The sequence below is a fragment of the Mus caroli genome, chromosome 6, assembly GCF_900094665.2.
Source record: "Mus caroli chromosome 6, CAROLI_EIJ_v1.1, whole genome shotgun sequence".
Lineage (NCBI taxonomy): Eukaryota > Metazoa > Chordata > Mammalia > Rodentia > Muridae > Mus > Mus caroli.
Genome location: NC_034575.1, coordinates 25,605,068 through 25,624,479, shown reverse-complemented (window position 1 = coordinate 25,624,479; position 19,412 = coordinate 25,605,068). Strand labels below are relative to the sequence as shown.

The 19,412-nt window shown below is 43.4% G+C and overlaps 2 protein-coding genes across 3 annotated transcripts in view; one reads left to right on the top strand and one right to left on the bottom strand.

The window, feature by feature from the left end:
* Positions 1–11,875, top strand: part of Copg2 (coatomer protein complex subunit gamma 2) — a 131,677-nt gene extending 119,802 nt beyond the window's left edge. For both annotated transcript variants that reach the window (XM_021165176.2, XM_029478893.1), the window contains exons 21-24: positions 9,650–9,747; positions 10,385–10,523; positions 10,781–10,879; positions 11,294–11,875. In XM_021165176.2, the coding sequence (XP_021020835.1) occupies positions 9,650–9,747; positions 10,385–10,523; positions 10,781–10,879; positions 11,294–11,424 (467 nt within the window). In that variant the 3' untranslated portion in view covers positions 11,425–11,875. The remainder of the gene's footprint in view (positions 1–9,649; positions 9,748–10,384; positions 10,524–10,780; positions 10,880–11,293) is intronic.
* The window catches only part of Mest, an 11,380-nt gene continuing 3,779 nt past the window's right edge, over positions 11,812–19,412 (bottom strand). Inside the window, exons 3-12 of the mRNA XM_021165178.1 lie at positions 18,591–18,670; positions 18,213–18,290; positions 17,966–18,102; positions 17,747–17,805; positions 16,440–16,480; positions 15,900–15,970; positions 15,646–15,747; positions 14,917–14,993; positions 14,011–14,074; positions 11,812–13,267 (exon numbers count right to left, since the gene is read on the bottom strand). Of these exons, the coding sequence (XP_021020837.1) occupies positions 13,150–13,267; positions 14,011–14,074; positions 14,917–14,993; positions 15,646–15,747; positions 15,900–15,970; positions 16,440–16,480; positions 17,747–17,805; positions 17,966–18,102; positions 18,213–18,290; positions 18,591–18,670 (827 nt within the window). The 3' untranslated portion in view covers positions 11,812–13,149. The remainder of the gene's footprint in view (positions 13,268–14,010; positions 14,075–14,916; positions 14,994–15,645; positions 15,748–15,899; positions 15,971–16,439; positions 16,481–17,746; positions 17,806–17,965; positions 18,103–18,212; positions 18,291–18,590; positions 18,671–19,412) is intronic.

The window sequence follows — 19,412 nt, the reverse complement described above, 5'->3', positions numbered from 1 at the left end:
CTGCCTCCCTCCTCTCTGTCTCTTTGTCTCTGCCTCCCTCCCTGTCTCTCTCCGTCTCTCTGTGTGTCTTTCTCTCCATCTCCCTCCCTTCCTCTCCCTTCCCCTCCCTGTCCCATTCTAGTGCCTCATCTCCATCTGTCTTCCATAGATGACCTCTTTCTTTTCCTTTTCAAAAATCTTCCCACATATGTCCTTGCTGGCCTCTTGTCTTTGCAAGCCCAGCATAGACTCCCTGCCTCATATCTAGAGCACAGTCCTCCAACCTGCTTCTTAGTATTCACTCCTGTTTCTTCATGGGATCAGCTCACAGTTCTAACTTCTCTCACTGTTCAGCCACTTCTCCTCCTCTCCTTATCCCCCTTTCTCTTCAGGAATGTTCACTACCAGTTTTTGCCACTAATTCCCTCCTCTTCTTTCTCTTGGCTGCCTTTGCCTATTTCTCCCCTGCTAATCGTTCAGCCTTTTTCCATCCCATGAGACAAGTTCCTACAAAACATTCTCTCCTTCCTTACCTTCCTTTCCATTTCTCCCTAAAAGAACCCAACTGATTATAAGATGTCCAGTTTGGCTGGTTCTCCTTTCAGCCTTGGCATACAACCTTCACACTCACTTTCAGGTTGTAGACCCTTCTTCCTGCTTGGGTGCTGCTTCCCATCCTATCGATCTCCAAATTTTCTTCACCTTTGGATCAGCTGACCCAGAAGAGAAGCTTACACACAGCCCAAACTCCTAGAGCATGTATATTTTCCTACTCTGACATTTGTCTAGCCTTCTTTACGCCAATACAAAACCTATAATGCCCAATGGGTTCCAATTTCAACTCCCCACCCCACACCTTGCCTTCTATGTCAGCCAGTACACACTTCTAACCACCCTGGAAACGGGAAGAAAGGATCTGGTTAGCCCTGCAAAATGTCTTCTCAGCACTGATCAGTAGATGCTTCTCCACCATTTACAAGGCCTTTACCCACATTCTGGACTTGGTGTTCACAGGTCCATCTCTACATTCCTAAGATGATTACCTGCCAGTCCTATCTTTGCAACTTACTGTTTGTGCAAACATTGTTCCATTTTCTGGATCTAACAGAAGTCACTGTGACCCTTGTGCCATTTTCCCTAAGTATGCTAGTTTGCAAATGCCTGGGCATTGGGTTTTCTTCTCTGCTGTGCTCCTGTGGTTTGACACTGATCCTGGCATGTCTCCTGATGCCTGCAAATACCTCCATATGGAAACTTGGGATTCCGTCTACTTTCTCCTAACCAGCTTATGTTCAAGACTGACCCTCCACAAATTCTTAACTTACTGCCCCTTATGTGTCTTCCAAGTGTCTTTCCTATCATCTCTTCTACCGAACAAATACTCTGCCTGCTGCCTTTTTATGACAGCCAATAATAGCTTTCTTCCTAGTTGGATATAACCCTTGCCTCACCATCCTCTGCATTTTCTCCCCTGCATTTTACCTGAAAGATTGTACTTGTACTTTAGCACATATACCTTCTCTGTCTCCTTCCAGTGTCACTAGGATCTAGCATCTTTCCCTTCTTGTCTGCTCCCTTCCTGAAATTCTCATTGCTGCCCTGTCACCAGCCATTTCCTCTCTAGTATGCTATCTTGAGTCCACGTCCTCTCTGATCTCACCCTTAATCATCCTAGCTTTTTCGTTTTATTACTGCATCAGACACAGTTGTTTCCTCCCTTTGGGGCTTCCCCTCAAAGCAGTTACCATCTCAGCACATCTCTCATTAACATGGTAGTCCTGGAGTTTTCTAGGTGCCTCCCCCATCTCTACTCCCTGTTCTGACTGGCCTACCCATACTCTTTTTCCTCCCAGCCTTGGCTCATCTGTCTCCTCCTCTTCTTTGATGTGGTGTGATACCTTTCCCTGAGCTCTCTGTACTCTCTGCTCTCTGAAACGTTTGCCCCTCTCATCACTTTTTCTCATTTGGACACAGTGGCCCAGCTCTTCTCCCATGCTCTCATGTTTTTCCAAACTCCTCACCTCCTCTCCCCTTCTCCCAGGCCCAAACGATCCTTACTCTTGCTGTACTTTGTTCTGCCTTAAGTCACTCCTTCAATGACTGAAACTTTTTCAGATGCCTTCTGGGATACTCTGGTGTTTGCTGCCGACCTCTAAACATGCACCCTCAGCTTGACCTGTCCTCCACACCCACTGCTTTCACCACCTTTCCTAAGCAAAGGTCCTCTGTGTCTAACTGGTTGTACCAAGTCCACACCCTATGATTTCCATCTAGAACTCAGTATCCATGGCTCCCTGCAACCTGTTGGTTTCCTTTAACACCCTTTGACTCTCACCCTGATAAAGGTCTCAGGGGACATCTGCTCTCTGTTCCTGTCACTGTGTCATTTTCTATTCTGTTCCATATAGTCCACCCCATCCTGACATAGCAATGCCTAACTTTACCCTGGCCTAATGATATGCTGACAGCTTTCTTCCTGGGCACTTCAGAACCTAACAGCTACTCTTCCTGCTCCTGAATCTCTTCCTCCTCATCACCATTGTCCTCTGTCTCTGCCTCCCATGGACAACCAGTCACACAGCCCCATCACCTATATGCATCCTCCATCTCTATCAGCCTCACTGCCCCACCTCAGTCNTCAGCAGGAAGCACAGTTGGCAGTGCCCTCCCTGCCCCTGACAGGAAACCCTCTCACAGCTCTCACCCTTCCTCCCACCTCCCTTCTGCACTGCATCCAGTTGCTGCTCACTGTCATCCCCCTGCTTGTGGACGTTGTACATCGTGGTGCGGAGCCTAGTGCGCACCACGATGTACAACGTCCACAAGCAGATTCTCACCCGGGGGTGCATGGCCCCCAAGTAGCCTATCAGAACCATCTTCTGAGCTAAGGTTGTTGTTAATGTTTTTAATGTTTGTGAGCAGGTCACTGCTGCTCCCCTCTGATGTTCTGATAGGCTACCTGGGGGCCGTGCCCGCCCCCCCTTCAGGTGGATCCCCCCACCCCCCACCCCAGGGTAAGAATCACTGCTGTGGCCCCCTCTCCTCCCTGGCCTTTGTTCCCCTATTCCATGTCCCCAGCTCTCTAATGGTGGTGACCATTAGCTCTCCTCACTCAAGCATCTCAGTGCTTCCTAGTCTTGATCCTTTATTTAACACAACTCCTTCCTTTGCCTGTTCACTCTTTCACATACAACATGTTCCCACCACAGTCTACCCTGTATGATTGATATTTTATCTCATTTCCACATTTTAAAAAAATTGTTAGAATTTTAGAAGACCAATATCTGGTTTTTTGGGGGGTTAGGGGGGGTTGGGGGGGTGGTTTGTTTTCAAGACAGGGTTTCTCTGTGCAGCCCTGGCTGTCCTGGAACTCACTTTGTAGACCAGGCTGGCCTTGAACTCAGAAATCCGACTGCCTCTGCCTCCCAAGTGCTGGGATTAAAGGCGTGCGCCACCACTGCCCGGCTGTTTTTCTTTTTATGCTTAAATTTACCTTCTTTCCAAACAACCTACTCTACTATAGCACTGTATGCTTCTATTCAACACTGGGCTTTTTCTAACTCTGAGAGAAACCTGAAAATCTCCTCCAAGCAGCTTCCCCTCCTTTCCTCCCTCTCCTCCCCCATCCCCTATAGAATGTTTCCACCTTTTCCTCCCGTGCATTATTTTGCTACTTGATCCTCAGGCCTTCCTATAAGACCTAGGCTGTAAACCTACGGACCTTTTCATGGGCTTGTATGTTAAAGGTGCTCAGGCTTCTAACACTTTTCTTAGCAGTTTGATGAGTTTCCTTCTCACACAGCTTTCGGTATTCTGTCATCAGAGTCACATACTACACCATAGGTTCCTAAATCCTGCGTGTAGGGGTGCTTCAATTCCTGCTCCTCCTCTTTATCCCCAAGGGCACATTCCTTGAGAACACATAATGTGCTCACTTTCAGCACTCTTAATCCATTGGCATCTCTTCTCCTTTGTTCTCTCTTTTCTCTCTGTTACCTTGCAAGGATATTTCATCTCATCTATTGGTTTTCTTAGGGCTCCCTTTAGTCCCACTGTACCCTGCCTGGGCTTACCCATTCTGTCTTTTCTTCTTTGAAACTTTACACTCTCACTCCCTCCAACCTCCTTCCACCACTGCTTTCTAACATCTTTCTGACGTCACTGAGCACACTGTCTAGGCATGGATATTCTCTTCACATTTGTGTTCTTTCCTTTGTTTCTCAATAGCTCAATACAGTTTCTGCTCATTTCCTTTGTTTAAAATTAGACTTAACTATGCTGCCTTGCCATGTTCATCTTCACAGCTAAGGACATGGGTGTCCCGCTACTTGCCTCCTTCCCACCTCACCAGCCTTCCTTCAGTCTTTGGCCTTGCTCTAGTCCCCTCATCCTCTTCTCAGCTTACATTCTTGCTTCACTAGCCTCACTCTGTTGTTGTTTGTTTCTAACCCCCCAGGCTGACCTCAAACTCAGCAGTCTACCTCCTTTGGCCATTAGTCAGTAGCCAGCAGGCATGTGCACTTGCATACACACACACACACATACACACACACACACACACACACATGGCACGTGCACTTGCATACACACAAACACATACACAAATCCTTAACTTTCTTGTCAACTGACCTATCTTTATACATATACTTTCCTGAACATTACCCCTCCAATGTCCTGTTTTCAGTTACCACTTGGTCTTCTCCTTCTTTCTTCCTTTAAGAACTGCCTTCCTATATGACCTTCTTCCTGCTTTGTACATACCAGCAATTCACCCCAGGCTTTTCATAGTAACTACAGTGCATTCAGAGTTGTCTAATTATTTTAAATGAAATTTTCAGTAGGAAACACATTTGTAGGTAGTACAAAATTATCCCATACTATAGCATTGAAGTGATGGTTTTAACATAAATAAAAAGTTGTTATACATTTCATACTAACTACATAAAATATAAATAAATATTTTGGAAATGTTTACTTACCAACTGATGAGTTTCTTGAGTTATCTTGCCCATATTATTGAAAAGATGACAGGAATATTTCACAGCATTTTTTTTAAGGTCCTTGGTCAAGAAAGTGAGCCTACTGATAATGTACTATGGCCATAACAAAACTATGTCCCCCCCAAACAGGCATGTGTACAAGGAAATCATTGTTAGCAAATGAAGTATAACTCACTGCTACTAGGCTTCCTAAGCAGATGATGGTGGTGGTGGTGGTTGGTTTGTGTGTGTGTGTGTGTGTGTGTGTGTGCGTGTATGTGTGTAAGAGAGAGGGAGAGAGAGAGAGAGAGAGAACTTTACATGCTAACTGCTTTTAGACTGTGTACTGCAAAGTTAGTGGTACTTGGATTCCTCTTTCTGGCCTGAAACTCTGTACCTTAGAATTCTAAACCAACCTCAATTCATTTATTTTATCTCCACTCAAGTACCCCCACACACACCTGATTGCTTCTCATTTCTCTCTCTTTTCTTGGTTCTACAAGATTCTCTAACAACACCCCAGCCAATCCAACCTCACACGTAACTGCCTTTTCTTCCCATACCTTAAGCATTCTGCATACCTCATTCAACCTGCTGAGATTTCCTGAGTTTCTAATCCAGGTCTGTGGCCAGGGGGGAAATTACAGAAATGTCCATCCCTTTCCCTCTGTCAAGCCCTTTAGTTACAAATTTCACACCCAGCATAAAGAGTGAGCGAGTTTATCCAAACTCTCCTGCCTCTTCTGTTTTCCATGCACTCATCATTGCGATCTGATAGTATAGTTCTAGAAACCTCTATGGCGCTATGGTCTCTCTCATTTCTATGTTACCTCAGAATCATTCTCTAGGTCACACAGTCACTCCTGGACTTTAATCTCTCTTCTTATATTGTCTTTTTAGCCACGTAATGGGCTTCTCCTTCCAGCCAATACCTGCCTTGATTTTCATCTATCATTTCCCCATACCCCCCCCACACACACACACACACTGTCTTTTCTTAAAACAGTATCAACCCCTTATGCAGAAACCACCTGTGTTAGTGCAGGCTTCTGCTTCTCCTTGAACAGAACATCTAGCCAGGTTCTCTCTGTAGAATATCTCCCCTCTTCAAAGACAAGAACAAAACCCTTCATACAACAAACTAACTTGAGTGCAGCACTCCACACAGCAGGCACAGCTTGTACTCCCATGCCTTAGTTATATGCATGCTTACCCCCATTTCTCCTTGAAAATGAAAGTGAAGTTTTACTTCTGAGTTGGGTTCCCATCATAATTTCCAACCTTTCTCCCAGTATTATTTATTCATTCTATGGACAAACTACTCAGATTTGGTGTCATTTTATCCAGGTCCATCCTGTCCAGCTCTTCTTGATTCCTTGAATTAAAACTCCCACCAAAGCCTCACCTAACTCAATGCTTTATTTTTCCCCCACTGCAAATGCCATTTTTTAAATTTGGCTTTAAGATCCACCATGCAGCCTGAAACCCACTCTTTCAGTCCTACAGATTCCATCCTGGGCACACCATTACCTATCTGCCAGTTCAGGCTCCTTCACACAGTGGTCCCAGAGAGGCTCCCAGTCTTTCTCCTCCATAGCCTTCCTATCGGTACTTGCCATCTTTCCTGGGTGCTCTTCAGTCCTTGTTCCTGTGTGACCCTAGACACTGACACTTGTGTTAACCACATAATTGCTTTTACCCACAGTGGCTATCTTTATGTCATTATGGGTTAAGCAGTCTTCTCTTGCATCTCTTTTCCCCCCGCTTTTCAGTCTAGGATTTTCAGAGGGTCCTTGCAATTGGCCATGGTTCAGACCTAACCTATTTATATACTACTTGACCCTTAAGTCTTGGTCATATTGGTTGTTTCAGATGCCAGTCAAGGAAAGATTACCAGATGACACCCTTCATCACAGTGTTTTAGCTACATTCATCTCTCCATCTTTGGTTGCAATCTAGCATAACTCACAATTCTCTACTGCAAAGTCAACTCTGTCACTTTTCTCCCTAGTATTTCTCGTCTGGTTTCTATAATGCCCCTCCCTACACACCCTCTGTACTCACTGTCCTTCCACCCCAATGTTACCTACTTTTTCCTTCTTCAGATTCCAACCTGTCTTGTCTGTAATACTGTCATACAAGGCTGCGTAGGGATCGTGTCACTCACTGTCAGCCAGGCTCCACAGAGCATGTCAGTTATGTCAATGCCACACCATGCAATAGTCTGCACTATCTTCACTACCTGCCACGAGGTCCATTTCCACCCCACTATAGTCATCATGGATGCACAATTCTTCTTCAGATGTATTTACTTCCTCATAATCTTCACTCACTCCCCATGTTGTAACAGTAACCTAGTCTCAGGACAAGCTACCTGTCCATACTGTCCACTAAGGAATCCTAATACCTCCATAAAGCTGTCAGCTGTCACTCCATCAGCAATCTGGCATCTTCATCCTTATAAACTTTCCCTTCCTTAACAACCAGATCCTACAATTTCCCTCCAACACTTCCTGTTCAGTCCTTCCTTCTCATACTGTTTGCTCACCATGGTCTCTATGCCCAAATGTGGCCAATTAGATGTACAGGGCTTACCATCTGAGCCCTCTCTTCTACACTGTCTCTGCTTGGTGGCCTTCTGCATGTGTTTCCTTCCCTTTGCTTCCAGTCTACCTTTTCATTTTCATTCCCTCCTGAATTGGGGCCTAAGAATACAGTATTAACTTTCATCTAATACCTGTCATTCCTTAGTGCTGGCTCTTATATCTGAGGTTAACTTTAGCATTGATATTCTGTGCATCCCTTCTGTTCTGGGTGCAGCATTACCATGAATTCAGCGCTGCTAGGTAAACAACCACTCTACCCCCACCCCCACCCCCATCACTGCTTAACATACTTTTCATGCTCCTTAATTTCCTGTGTCCTGTATTGACTCTATTTTCAGCTCAGTCTAGACCTATGTGGATGATTGTCTCCTTCAACCCTCTCTTGGCACACCTTTTTCTACAGCTATCTAGGAGTCTTCAGGTCTGTATTCTTTTGCCATGGTCTTCCCCTCGATGGTTAACTCCTCCAACTTCCCACTCTGACTTGTGCTCACTAGACACTGTATCCCAGCCCAGCTACACATCCTTCTTCCTGTGCAGCTTCAGCACTTATCTTCCCAACTCTGTATTCTTTCCATACTCATCTCCTTAGCAAATCCTCATAAAATGTACCTCACTTTTTAAGCCTCTTTAACATGGATCTGCAGGTTTTGTTTTCTTTGTTCCCTTCGGGTTTTGCCTTTCCTGTTTCATGAAGCTGTAGTCTTTATGATAGTAAAGTTCTGCTCCTGCCCTGATGGCCCCTCTGACTTCCTCTCTGTTCTCCCAGGGTTTCCCTTTTCTCTAGCCACACTGATGCATTACTACCATGATTTGTACTGTAGCCCTTGGCAGATTCCTTGCAAGTCCTCATTGTGTCAACCAGATCAGTTAAAGAAAACTGCCACAAAGGTTCTTTTTACACATCCCTCTTCTATCCTTTCCTATCTGTCACATCCACAGTACTGAAATGGCCTCTTTCTTGTCTTTTGCATAAAATTCATCCAGTTTGTCCCAGTCCGTGGTCTAGCTGTCTGCCATTCATTTTGTCTCTAATTTATCCCCAGACTCCTAATCCTGCAACTTTACATAGCACTCTATTAAATTTTATATTGAAGGATTTATGGCATTGAATTGTAGTGTCATCAATAGATTACTCATATATATCAATTATATAAGGGAGAAAGGGAAGGAAAGAGGGATGAATGGATGCATTATGGAGGGATGGAATGAATGTTTACAGACTGAACAGGTACCTCTTGGTGCTCATACTGTCATCTGTTTACATTTGAGTCTCCTTCTCTTGCTTAGCCTCCACAATAGCTTCCTGGTGTTTCAGTTTCTAGTACTGTATACATGTGCGTCCTGTCCAGATCCCTGACCAACCTAGAGACACCTTTCCTCCATCCCTGCTGGCCAAATTCTCTCCTTTAAACTGTTTAGAAAACCCTGTCTTCATCAAAATTTTACTTTCCAAAATTGTGTCAATTTTTATTACTCATTTATTTGTCAATCATCTGACACATACAGTGGCTGTGTGTTTTTCCATTGTGAAACAGACGTTATCAATAATAAAACCTCACTTTGACCTCTTTACTGCACATTGAAGGTTGATGTAGAGGAGTTTATTCTGGTGTTGTGTGGATCCACTCAGTCCACAATTTAAAGACAGCATTGAGACCATGCACTTGGTCAGTGTTACTCTAATGAGCTGTCTGCTTTGCTGTTAGTATTGTTTGCTTTGTTGTATATTAGAGCAATGAGTGGTTCTAAATTTTTCAAAATAGACTTTTTCACCTGCATGACAAAAAGTCCCACCAAAATCTCTCCCCCTACTTTTTCCACATCAACACAAAAACAGTATCCTCTTCTGTGCACTGTTCTAGTCCACAGTACAGAAATATTTTCAAATCTTGCTTTGTGAAACTGACTTTTTGATCAGCTTGCAAGCTGCTTCAAGAACTACTACCTTCAAACAGGGCATGCACGTCTATGTTAGACGTGAAGATGTGGAACACAGTGCTGAGCATGGGTGGTACGTCCTCAGCAATGATGGAAGTGTGCATGCTCTGTCCACTCATGTGGTTTCCCTGCTCCTCCCTCCAGTTGCAGGCACCTTTAGCTGTACCATGAAGTTCACAGTCCGGGATTGTGACCCTAATACTGGAATTCCAGATGAAGATGGATATGATGATGAATATGTGGTGAGTCTTCCCTGCAGAGATCTTTCCACATTAAATGACTTCTTGCCACAAGAGCATTTTTCTATAAAGAGCTGACAAAACTCACGGGACCTAGACTAGCCTTCTCTGTAAAGGAACTGTCATGCCAGGATTTAAATGGAGCACTTTGTAATTATAGCAAAGGAATTCACTGTTTCCCCACGCCCTTTAATGAGAATAACTAAGAGATAATTACATCACTTTTAATGTGATTGAATTTGCTTATAATATAGGTTTTGGTTTTGCTTCTGCAAACTTTCATTTGGTCGGTTTTAATATTGACAAGTCCTGGACTGAAAAGCTTTGACAGAAAGGAGGGGTGGGGTGTCAAGTTCAGAAGGTGCTATATGCCCTCAACTCTGAGTGTGACAACATGACTACTGTGCACCTCAGGGCAATCGGCACTCAGCCTACACTTAGCTCTTTCCAAGTTGTTCTTGCTCCTCTCTACTAGGACCTATAGCTAGCATTGGACTCACCCAGACCACATTAGTGAGGAAGGGCTTCCTTCAGGCCCTTTGTATGGTTTGGAGACATAATAATAGGTGATCAGTTTCTTCTATCTTTGTTGTAGACTCAAAGAACTTTTATTTACTGACCCCTGCTTGTTGCCCACTAGCTGGAAGATCTTGAAGTAACTGTGTCTGATCATATTCAGAAGATACTAAAACCTAACTTCGCTGCTGCCTGGGAAGAGGTGGGAGATGCCTTTGAAAAAGAGGAAACCTTTGCCCTGAGCTCTACAAAAACCCTTGAAGGTAAGAACTTTGCTGCAATGGGCTGCCTGGAGCCAGTATAAAACCCAGGAGGCGTGCATGCAGTTCTCAAAAGAATTCCTCTCTGCTCAAAAACAGGGGCCTGTCTTCATCATCTGACCAAATCAGCCATTTTCTAGGCTAGGAGCCTCCCTCTAGTCTACAGCCCTGTGCACCTGCAGCTCTTAGGACATGGTGGGGCAGAGGCAGACCCACATGTTTAACTTTTCTAATTCTTGTTGCATTAAATTTCTCCACAGAAGCTGTCAACAACATCATCACATTTCTTGGTATGCAGCCATGTGAGAGATCAGATAAAGTCCCCGAGAATAAGAATTCCCACTCCCTCTATCTAGCAGGTAAGAGACTTCCATCAGGACCGGGCAAGGAGAGGCCCTCCTTGCCCTGCTGCTTCTGTTGTCCATTGTGTAACTATAGGAAAGCTAGTTAGAATGAGGAGTTGATTTTACAGGCTCTCCTTAGGTTATTCTTTAGGGGCACATCTGGCTAAAATACTTTAATGTGTAACAGATGCTGTTGCTACTCTCACTGACCACTACCTGAGTGCACCAGGCAGTGTCACTGACTACCTCCATGTACCTGGTATTTCATATCAACATTTTAAAAAGTAGGATTGTTTGTAGGATTAATTTCCTGTGAATTTGTATAAAGGCTAAAATAATAGAAAGGAAGTATGGGCAAAACATGATAAATTCCATTAATCAGAGATTATTTGAAGTTCTTAATATTCTTTTCCTCGCTTTTTCTCTCAGGTGTATACAGAGGTGGCTATGACTTATTGGTGCGGTCCAGGCTGGCCCTAGCTGATGGAGTGACCATGCAGGTGACTGTGAGAAGCAAAGAGAGAACGCCTGTGGATGTTATCTTGGCTTCTGTGGGATAAGTTCTTGCTGGGAAGGGTGATGTTGCTATGCCCTCCCTATTGGTGGTTTTTAGGCTAGTGGCATGATCTTTCCAGAATCACACATAAAGATTAATAATGATGACTTTGAAGAAGCAAATCCAAGTGTTTTTGGCCCTGTGCCAGCAGATCAAACGTCTGTCTGTCTGTCTGTCTTTGAGCATGAGCTTTAGAGTTCCTTCCCTCATGTCTCACTCACTCAGCCTTGGTGCGACAATGCAGCCTTGAGTGGGCTTGAAAATCAGATACTACTTATGCTATTCTACAGCTGCTTAGCTTCATTACATGCTTCTATTTATTGTGTGAAAAACTCTTGGCAATGCTGGAAAATTTTATCCCAGAAGGGTGGAGGGGGAGGGGAAGCCGCAATCCATTTTTGTCACAGTTTGTTTTTATTAATAGAAAATAAACACTCATTCATTCCAGTTTCAAAGTTGCTATACTTGAAATTTCTAATTTAAAAAACGAATTTAAAATAATCAATAATGCTGCTTTAACTAAGTTAAAACTGTGGTTTAAAAAAGTATTCAGCACCATTTGCTCTTAGGTCTTTCAGAATTTGTTCTTAACGTCTCTGGAAACTTGCCTGTTTAAGTACAGGAGTCATATGAGAAAGCCTTTCTGAACAGCCAGCAGGATGCTGAGCGGCCATCATAGAGGAGCCAATGGACATTCATTCCGCACTTACATGTCCCCTCCCCTCCACTTCAGCCCTGGAGGAGCATGCCCCTAAGCTCTGAGATGCGAGAAGGCAGGCTGTTATTTACTGTTCAGCTTGGACTTTCTAAACAATAACAGTAAATCTCTGGCACAGATGCAGTTCTTAATACCTTGCAGTTTTAGGAAATTCTGCAAATAATTTCAACCTGTTTATTCACAAATTCTATATATAATGAGGTTTTCTTCTTAGCAAGGGCCAACTGTTTGTAAATATATACACGAGTATGCAAATCAATCTTAGACGCATACTCAGAACACTGTATTTACGCCAATGTCTATTTAGGTTCGATGGGCTGGGGTGGGGGGAGTTGAGGGGGTTGGGAACAGTGCTGGGAACTGAACTCAAGGGCTTTAACATGCTAGGCAGGCACACTACCACTGAGCTACTTCCCCAGCCCTGTAAGCCAATATCTGTTTAAACAAAAATGTCTAGTAGAAGCAGCCGATGAAACAAAATGTAAAAGAGTGACAAGATAATCCCTCTCATAAACTGTAACCGATCCTGAAAGGGAGATAGCAAGCTCCTCCCTCACTCTGTATTCCAGTTAGGATTGGGCCGGAAGGGAGCATTTCTAAATATTTTAATACAGTCCACAGAAACTGGGTTTTTGTTGTTATTATGTTTTGGGGTTTTTTGGAGTATTTAACACCAAAAAAGAATATCTAATGCTGTTTTTCTACATAAATGAGAAGTGTTATTAGTCAGAACGCCCTAATAACACAAAACAGCAGCAGCTCTATTTATTTGGTCAGATGTCACAGAAATGAGAGGATTATCATGTCACCCTTAGAGATGAGGTGGACTATTGTGTCACCCTATAGAATTCCAGCTGCCTGATTCCTGTAGTTTGTTCACCAATGTGAAGGAAATGGACTTTGATGAAAGGATAGTATTTGATGGCCAGGACCTCTTTTGGGCATTTCTAAGTGGAATACACACAGATACGAGAATGGGAGAGGTAATACAGGGAGGCTACTCTTTCCAGCTCAGAAGGAGTTGATGAAGCCCATATATGCATTCAAGAAGCCCATGGGATCCTCTAGCTGTGGGTAGTGGCTAATGTGGTCATCCAGAATCGACACTGTGGACCGCGGCAGCGTTTTCCTAGTGGAAGAGAACAGCATGGAGGTGAACTTGAGGCTGGAGGATGAGAGGATGTAAGGCATGGGAAGCCCCGCAGGTACCCTACAGACACACCACACTGGAAGGAATCAACAGCATTACTCATCTCCTACTGGGAAACGGTACCTTAGGCAGATAAACTTGCCAACTCCACTTACAGTGGTTTCAGTTGTTCAGAACCCAACAGACAACATCTGGCAAATACAACACTTCTGTCACAGTCCTCACAACATGACTTTCAGCTCCTTAGAGAAGCATCAACAAGTGGCTCACCCAGCAACTCACTGCCCAAGCAAAGATAAACAAAGAACCTTCCTTAATCTCACGAGGAGATTGTTTAAAATTATAAGCAAGCTGGCTTTTGCCAGGTTGTATCCACTAGGGCACAGGAAGGTCAGAAAGATTCTTGTATGACAGACAAGCACCTTCTAAGTAAGTTCCTAAAGGATAACAGCCAGTGAAGGGGCGTTTCTCATGGTGAGCTGTTGATAACTGCTCAGCTGAGATGAGTGAACTGGCTCAGATGGACACATGGAATGATGGCAGCCATGACAGTGAGAACAGAATGTGTGAATCCAGAGAAAGTAATACAAATCTCTTGATCTGTCCTCTTGGGAAGAGTAAGATTCCCTATCCCTAAATGGTCTGTTTATTTTGTTTCCAGTGAGGTCAGATGCAATAGCTAGTGCCACGAAGTGTCAGGATGAACTACTCCGAGGACTCACCTGTACAGCTCCAAAAACTCTGGATACGGATTTATAGGATCCAATGGCCCATAGATAAAATGAACTAGGAAAAAGAAGAGGAGGAAATTTCTAACAACTCACATCTGTGCTCCTGCTGCTACCCTAAAATTAACCTCCATTCATTAAATTTTTAAAAAAAAAGTGACTAAAAATTTTATGATACAAATCCTCACTTATTGTTAGGTGAGCTTATAGAGCAAGTCAGTCTTGTAAATGGAACGATCTGGTCCCTCTGGCTCTTCTGTACTCTGATCCAAAGGAGGCAGCTCACTTGCAAGATCGGCTTCTCAGAAAGGTAGCTAGAACCATCCCTCCCTGAAGTTTCCTCTTCTGTAACTGACCTCTGACAGCTGAAGTCCGCCAACAGTTTGTTGATCAGTAACTAGTATGTGGGAGGCACTGTGCTGTTTGTTTCCCTTTTAAACGTGGAAGAAGAGAGGGCACAGCCTCAGTACCTACCTTACTGGCCGCCTGTCCCAACAGTTTGATATTTACAGTGGCAGGCAATTCCCATACTGCCATGCCAGCTGTATGTGTGGTAGTGCCTCGACCTTACACCCCAACTCTGTAAGCCAGCCGTTTGGAATAGGAGTGCCAGTGAATAAAGAGTAGCTGGCTAAGTGGGCCAGGTGAACAGTTTGTGTTTGGGGTTTTGTTTTTTAATGTGAGGGTAAAGGTAAAAAGAATGTCCTAAATGTCATATAGCAGATACTTAGGCCAAACGTAGCTGTTTTTATTGGAAGACTCAGATTTACTTGAGTGCATGCTTTTATTTACTAAATCTGGCAACCCCACATGGAGATTTTATGAGTTGTAATTATGTTACATCACTATTCCCCAAATGTTCCTGTCTAGAGTAACAAAAAACTATGCACAAATACTCACTGGGGATGGACACAGAAGCAAGTGCTCCCACCCAGCGTCTTCTGAATTTCTTCCTTTGATTAATGTACTGTAAAAGACTATAACACAGGCGAGTCAGCGGGGCAGAGCAGGCCCAGAGAAGTGTCGCCACCCGCCACCCAGAAGCAGCCTCGGACAGGAGAGCTTGCCCCACGCATCCACCCATGTCAGCACGTGAGCACACTGCCCACCAGCATAAGCACGTGGTTATAACACAGGGAATGCAGTCTTCAGAAGGAGTAATTAATGTTGCTTAATTTAAAACACGAGTCTAAGAATCCAGTTTTGATTCCACTACTAGCCAGCTCTGTGACTTAAACATGTTTCTTTAAACCTAGGTTTCTCTGTTGCTACTGAAAAAACAGGCGAGAGGAGGAGCGTTGTATTTAAGAGAGACACATTCATTCCCTTCAAAACTATGATTAAAACATTCTGTCACATATAATGTTAAGCAAAAGTAAAGAAGGATAAGCCAGCCAATGAGTCATTTTCATGTAAATAAGCATTAAGACTTGCAGCTATTTATCCAAATTCTATTTATGCCAAATGCTTTAGGAGCAAGTCTCATCGTATGCCTGATTTCCTTCCTGGAAAACAGACCAGGACTGCTTAAAGTTTGTCTCATAATCCCTAACCAGCCTGCCTATGCCGGAGTAAGCCAGCAAGGGGCAGAACAGATAACCTGACATCTGCCCCTCCTTGAGGGCTTACCTGTCGATGACCAGGTTGCCATCATTGTTGCGAATCACAGCCCACATGTCCCACAGCTCACTCTCAGTGGGTCGAGTATACGGTCCAAAGACTGGAGTGAGACTGAAAAGAGTAGAAAGGCAGGAAGGTGAGGCTGTGTGGAGGAGTTCAGAGTGCCAGACAGCTACAAAATCTCCAAGCCCAGGCTAGCTGTGGTCCAGGACTGTTTGATTACACTGCTGTTGGTGCATAGTCAGTCTTTGATGATGACTTACCCTCGAGAGAACACGAAGAAGTTCATGAGCCTGGTGAGGATGGGGGAAAGCACACCTCCATCTTTGAGGAGCTGCAGGGAATAAGAAATGGAAGTAAAAATCAAGGATCCAGACGGAGCTCACAACTCCAACACAAAAGCTTTTACATCAGAAACTAAAATAGAACTTAGCCATATCTTCTGAAAAAAGTGTATAATCCCTTATAACTGATGAAGGCATCAACTTAGGATCTTAGCTTAGTTAAATATCATACTTAAGATACAGATCTTCATAGAGTTGTATTTTGCTAAATATTTGTTCATCTCTTATTTCTCAGAAATGTTTGGTTTCATGTAGGAGAGCCTGCTTTATTTGACTGAGGAAAACAATTACTTGATTAATGTGAATTCATAATAAATTAGATTTCAATAGACTGGCTCATCATCACAGGTATGGTCCTTAAAAGGTGCCAGGTTTTTTGTTTTGTTTGTTTGTTTTGTTTTTAGTTTTTTTAATGTCACAGATGTCTAAACCAAGGAGCTATGCAGTGAAGCTGCCAACCTTTTGGAGAAGGAGAGGACGATGCGTCTCAGGAAAGATACCTGTGGAAAGAGAGGCTTGTGAGTCCTTTCCCAGCTACTCCCAGAGACTGTCTACCCATTCGCTGGTACACGTGAAGTCTGTGCTGCTAAAACAGAATTATGAGTACAAACAGCGAGGCACTGCACAACAACTCGTACTCAACACAGAACTGCATGAGCATGTACCAACTGAGGCATGACTATACTGCTAATTACTACAAGGTGCTCTGTTTAATAGACAAATTGCCACAAATTGGGCTTGCTTTCCTTGCTTTAAGGTACAAAAATGGAGAGTAATTTATATGCTCCTCCATACCGCACACACGGCTGCCTACACTTACACTCCCTTCAGCTCACCCCAGTGCTCAGAGCACAGTGGTAGTAACAAGCTCCTCTACAAACACATGTATGTTTCCGTAGGTAGGCTCTTGTAAAAGAAAATTCACTCTTTGTTTCCACTGATAAAGGGACAGACCCACTACTCTTGTCCCAGGCTGCCCTGGAGGCATTCAGTTTGGGGCATTTGGGCATTTCTGGATTAATGAGCATCTCCATGATAGAAAAGATAAACACACACACACAAAAAAAAAAAAAAATCCCAAAACTTCCAAATGGTAAGACTCATTCCCAGCTGGCACCTGGCACTACCACCAATTAAGAGTTTATGAATGTAGCTTACCAGCCAGATCAACAGAATTATGTTTGTGATAGCCCCTTTATTTTTTGTTTTTGTTTTTGTTTTCAGGACAGGGTTGGTTCCAGGCCCTGGATGTCCTGGAACTCATTATGTAAACCAGGCTGGCCTTGAACTCAGAGATCCACCTGCCTCTGTCCCCCAAGTGTTGGAATTAAAGGTGTACACCACTGCACCTGGCTCTTTAGAAACAAACAACAAAAAAAATGTGTATTCATTGTGCTTATGTATATATTCGTGCCAAGACACATGGCAGAGGTCTGAGGACAGCCCGGAGGAGTCAGTCTTCTCCTCCCACAATGTAGGTTCCAGAATCAAAGTCATATCACAGACTGGGCAACAAGCCCCTTCGCCCATTGAGGTATCCTGCCATCATGGCTATCCTTTTATTTGCTATAGATTTGAAAATATGTATTCCATAAATACCATCAACCATGAAAACTACTCATGGCACAATGAAGGTAAAAGATACCCTATGTATGGTGTCTGTTTATAATATCAGATTATTTTTAAATTTTTTTTTCTTGTGTGACTTAAAAGGGTGACTTTTTGAAACTACACCCTACTTTTCCACCTACCACCAAGGCAATTACCTCCATTGGACAGACAGAGACTCTTTATGGTGAGCCGGCCAGATCGATTCTGCTTGTACCTGGAGCAGGGCAAGAAGAAAGACACATGTAGCTCAGAAACTGACTCCCCAAAAGGGCTGCAGACGACCCCTAGAGGTGTGATGATCCCAGAATACTTCAGTTTCCCATTATCTAAAGCTACGACATCTGTGCAGAGGACAGAAGTCTGGTTTCACTGACCTGTACAGCAGTTCCTGAGCAACAATATCTCCATAATCGTGAGACAGCAGGTTGATTCTGCGGTTCTGGAGCCCCAGGTGCCGCAGAAGGGACTCTACAATGCTGGCCTGCTCAAATATGGAATACTGATGTGGTCTCTGAGGAAAGGAAAGCCAAAGATATAGCATGATGTTAACAGTGCCTGCCAGACCCTCATTTGTACCCACCCACCTACCCCCATCACGGACCACACCCAGCTGCTGCTTACCGGCTTGTCACTGAAGCCAAAGCCTAAGAAATCAAGGGCGATCACTCGATGGAACCTCAGGGTCAGCCCTTCCCAGATCTGTTAAGAAAGTAAGCATGGTGAGCGCCCTGCTCCCACTGCCCAGCCCCACAGCAAACAGGCCTGCATGCCACTGGACGGAGAGCCTAACTCCAGCTTTAGTTTGGCAGTGTCCCTGTCTGCCGTCAGTATTTTACTCCCCTTACAGTACATAAAAAGCAATTCTACATTTAATGAGATTTTATCAAACAGTTCAAATCTGCAAAAGAATTCTAGGGCTGACCAGAACAACAACAACAAAAAAAAATCTTGAGTTTGAGTATTTTTTAGGACATAAGCCAGACCTAGAAATATCATTACCTTGTACCAGTCATAGCTGGATGTTGGAAAGCCATGTAAAAGCACAACTATCTCAGGGCTTCCGACCACACCGACAGAATCTAGAAGGAGGAGAATGAGAAATTAGGCAAACTGCATGCAAGGCAGCCTTGACGACACCAAAATCTAATCCAGTCAAAAGGTTCAGACTAAATGAATGATAATCACAATGCTGCGTTAGAATGCAAGCTAACAGAACTTCAGGAGCTTCCTCTTACTCTGTGCTTTTAAATTGTAATGACATGCTTTACATGAAAACCCTTAAAACAGTTTGTTCGTCATCATATTTTAGCTGACATTAAAAAGTCAAATTTTTAAATAAAAAGGAAAAACAGTTAAAATACTATAATCACAGCAAGCTAAAGCTTCTTTGTCCCTAATCAATATTTATCACACCTAAGATGTGACAGTTCTTCCCAGTGGATCACCTGAGCTTATACCATTTGTCTAGATATTAGCAGAAGACATGCAACTCAAAAATAAAACAAAGATGGGCTAATAGTGATGGGAACTTTTTCTGTATGTGACATATTTCAGATTATTCAAACAATAAAATACCTTGCCAACAGTACTGGATTTAAATTAATACTGCTAGTGGAATAAAACTTAGGTAGCATGTTTTCAGAATTTAATTAAAAGCAATTAAAATATCATGTACTGGATTTAACCTAAAGAATCTATGCAAATAAGATGTAACACTAAATATCAAGTCTGGGAAAGAACCAACAAGCCAACATTAAAAAAAAAAAAAAAAAAAAAAAAAAAAAAAATACTTACTCGACTGGCTATAACCCATGAGAGGGG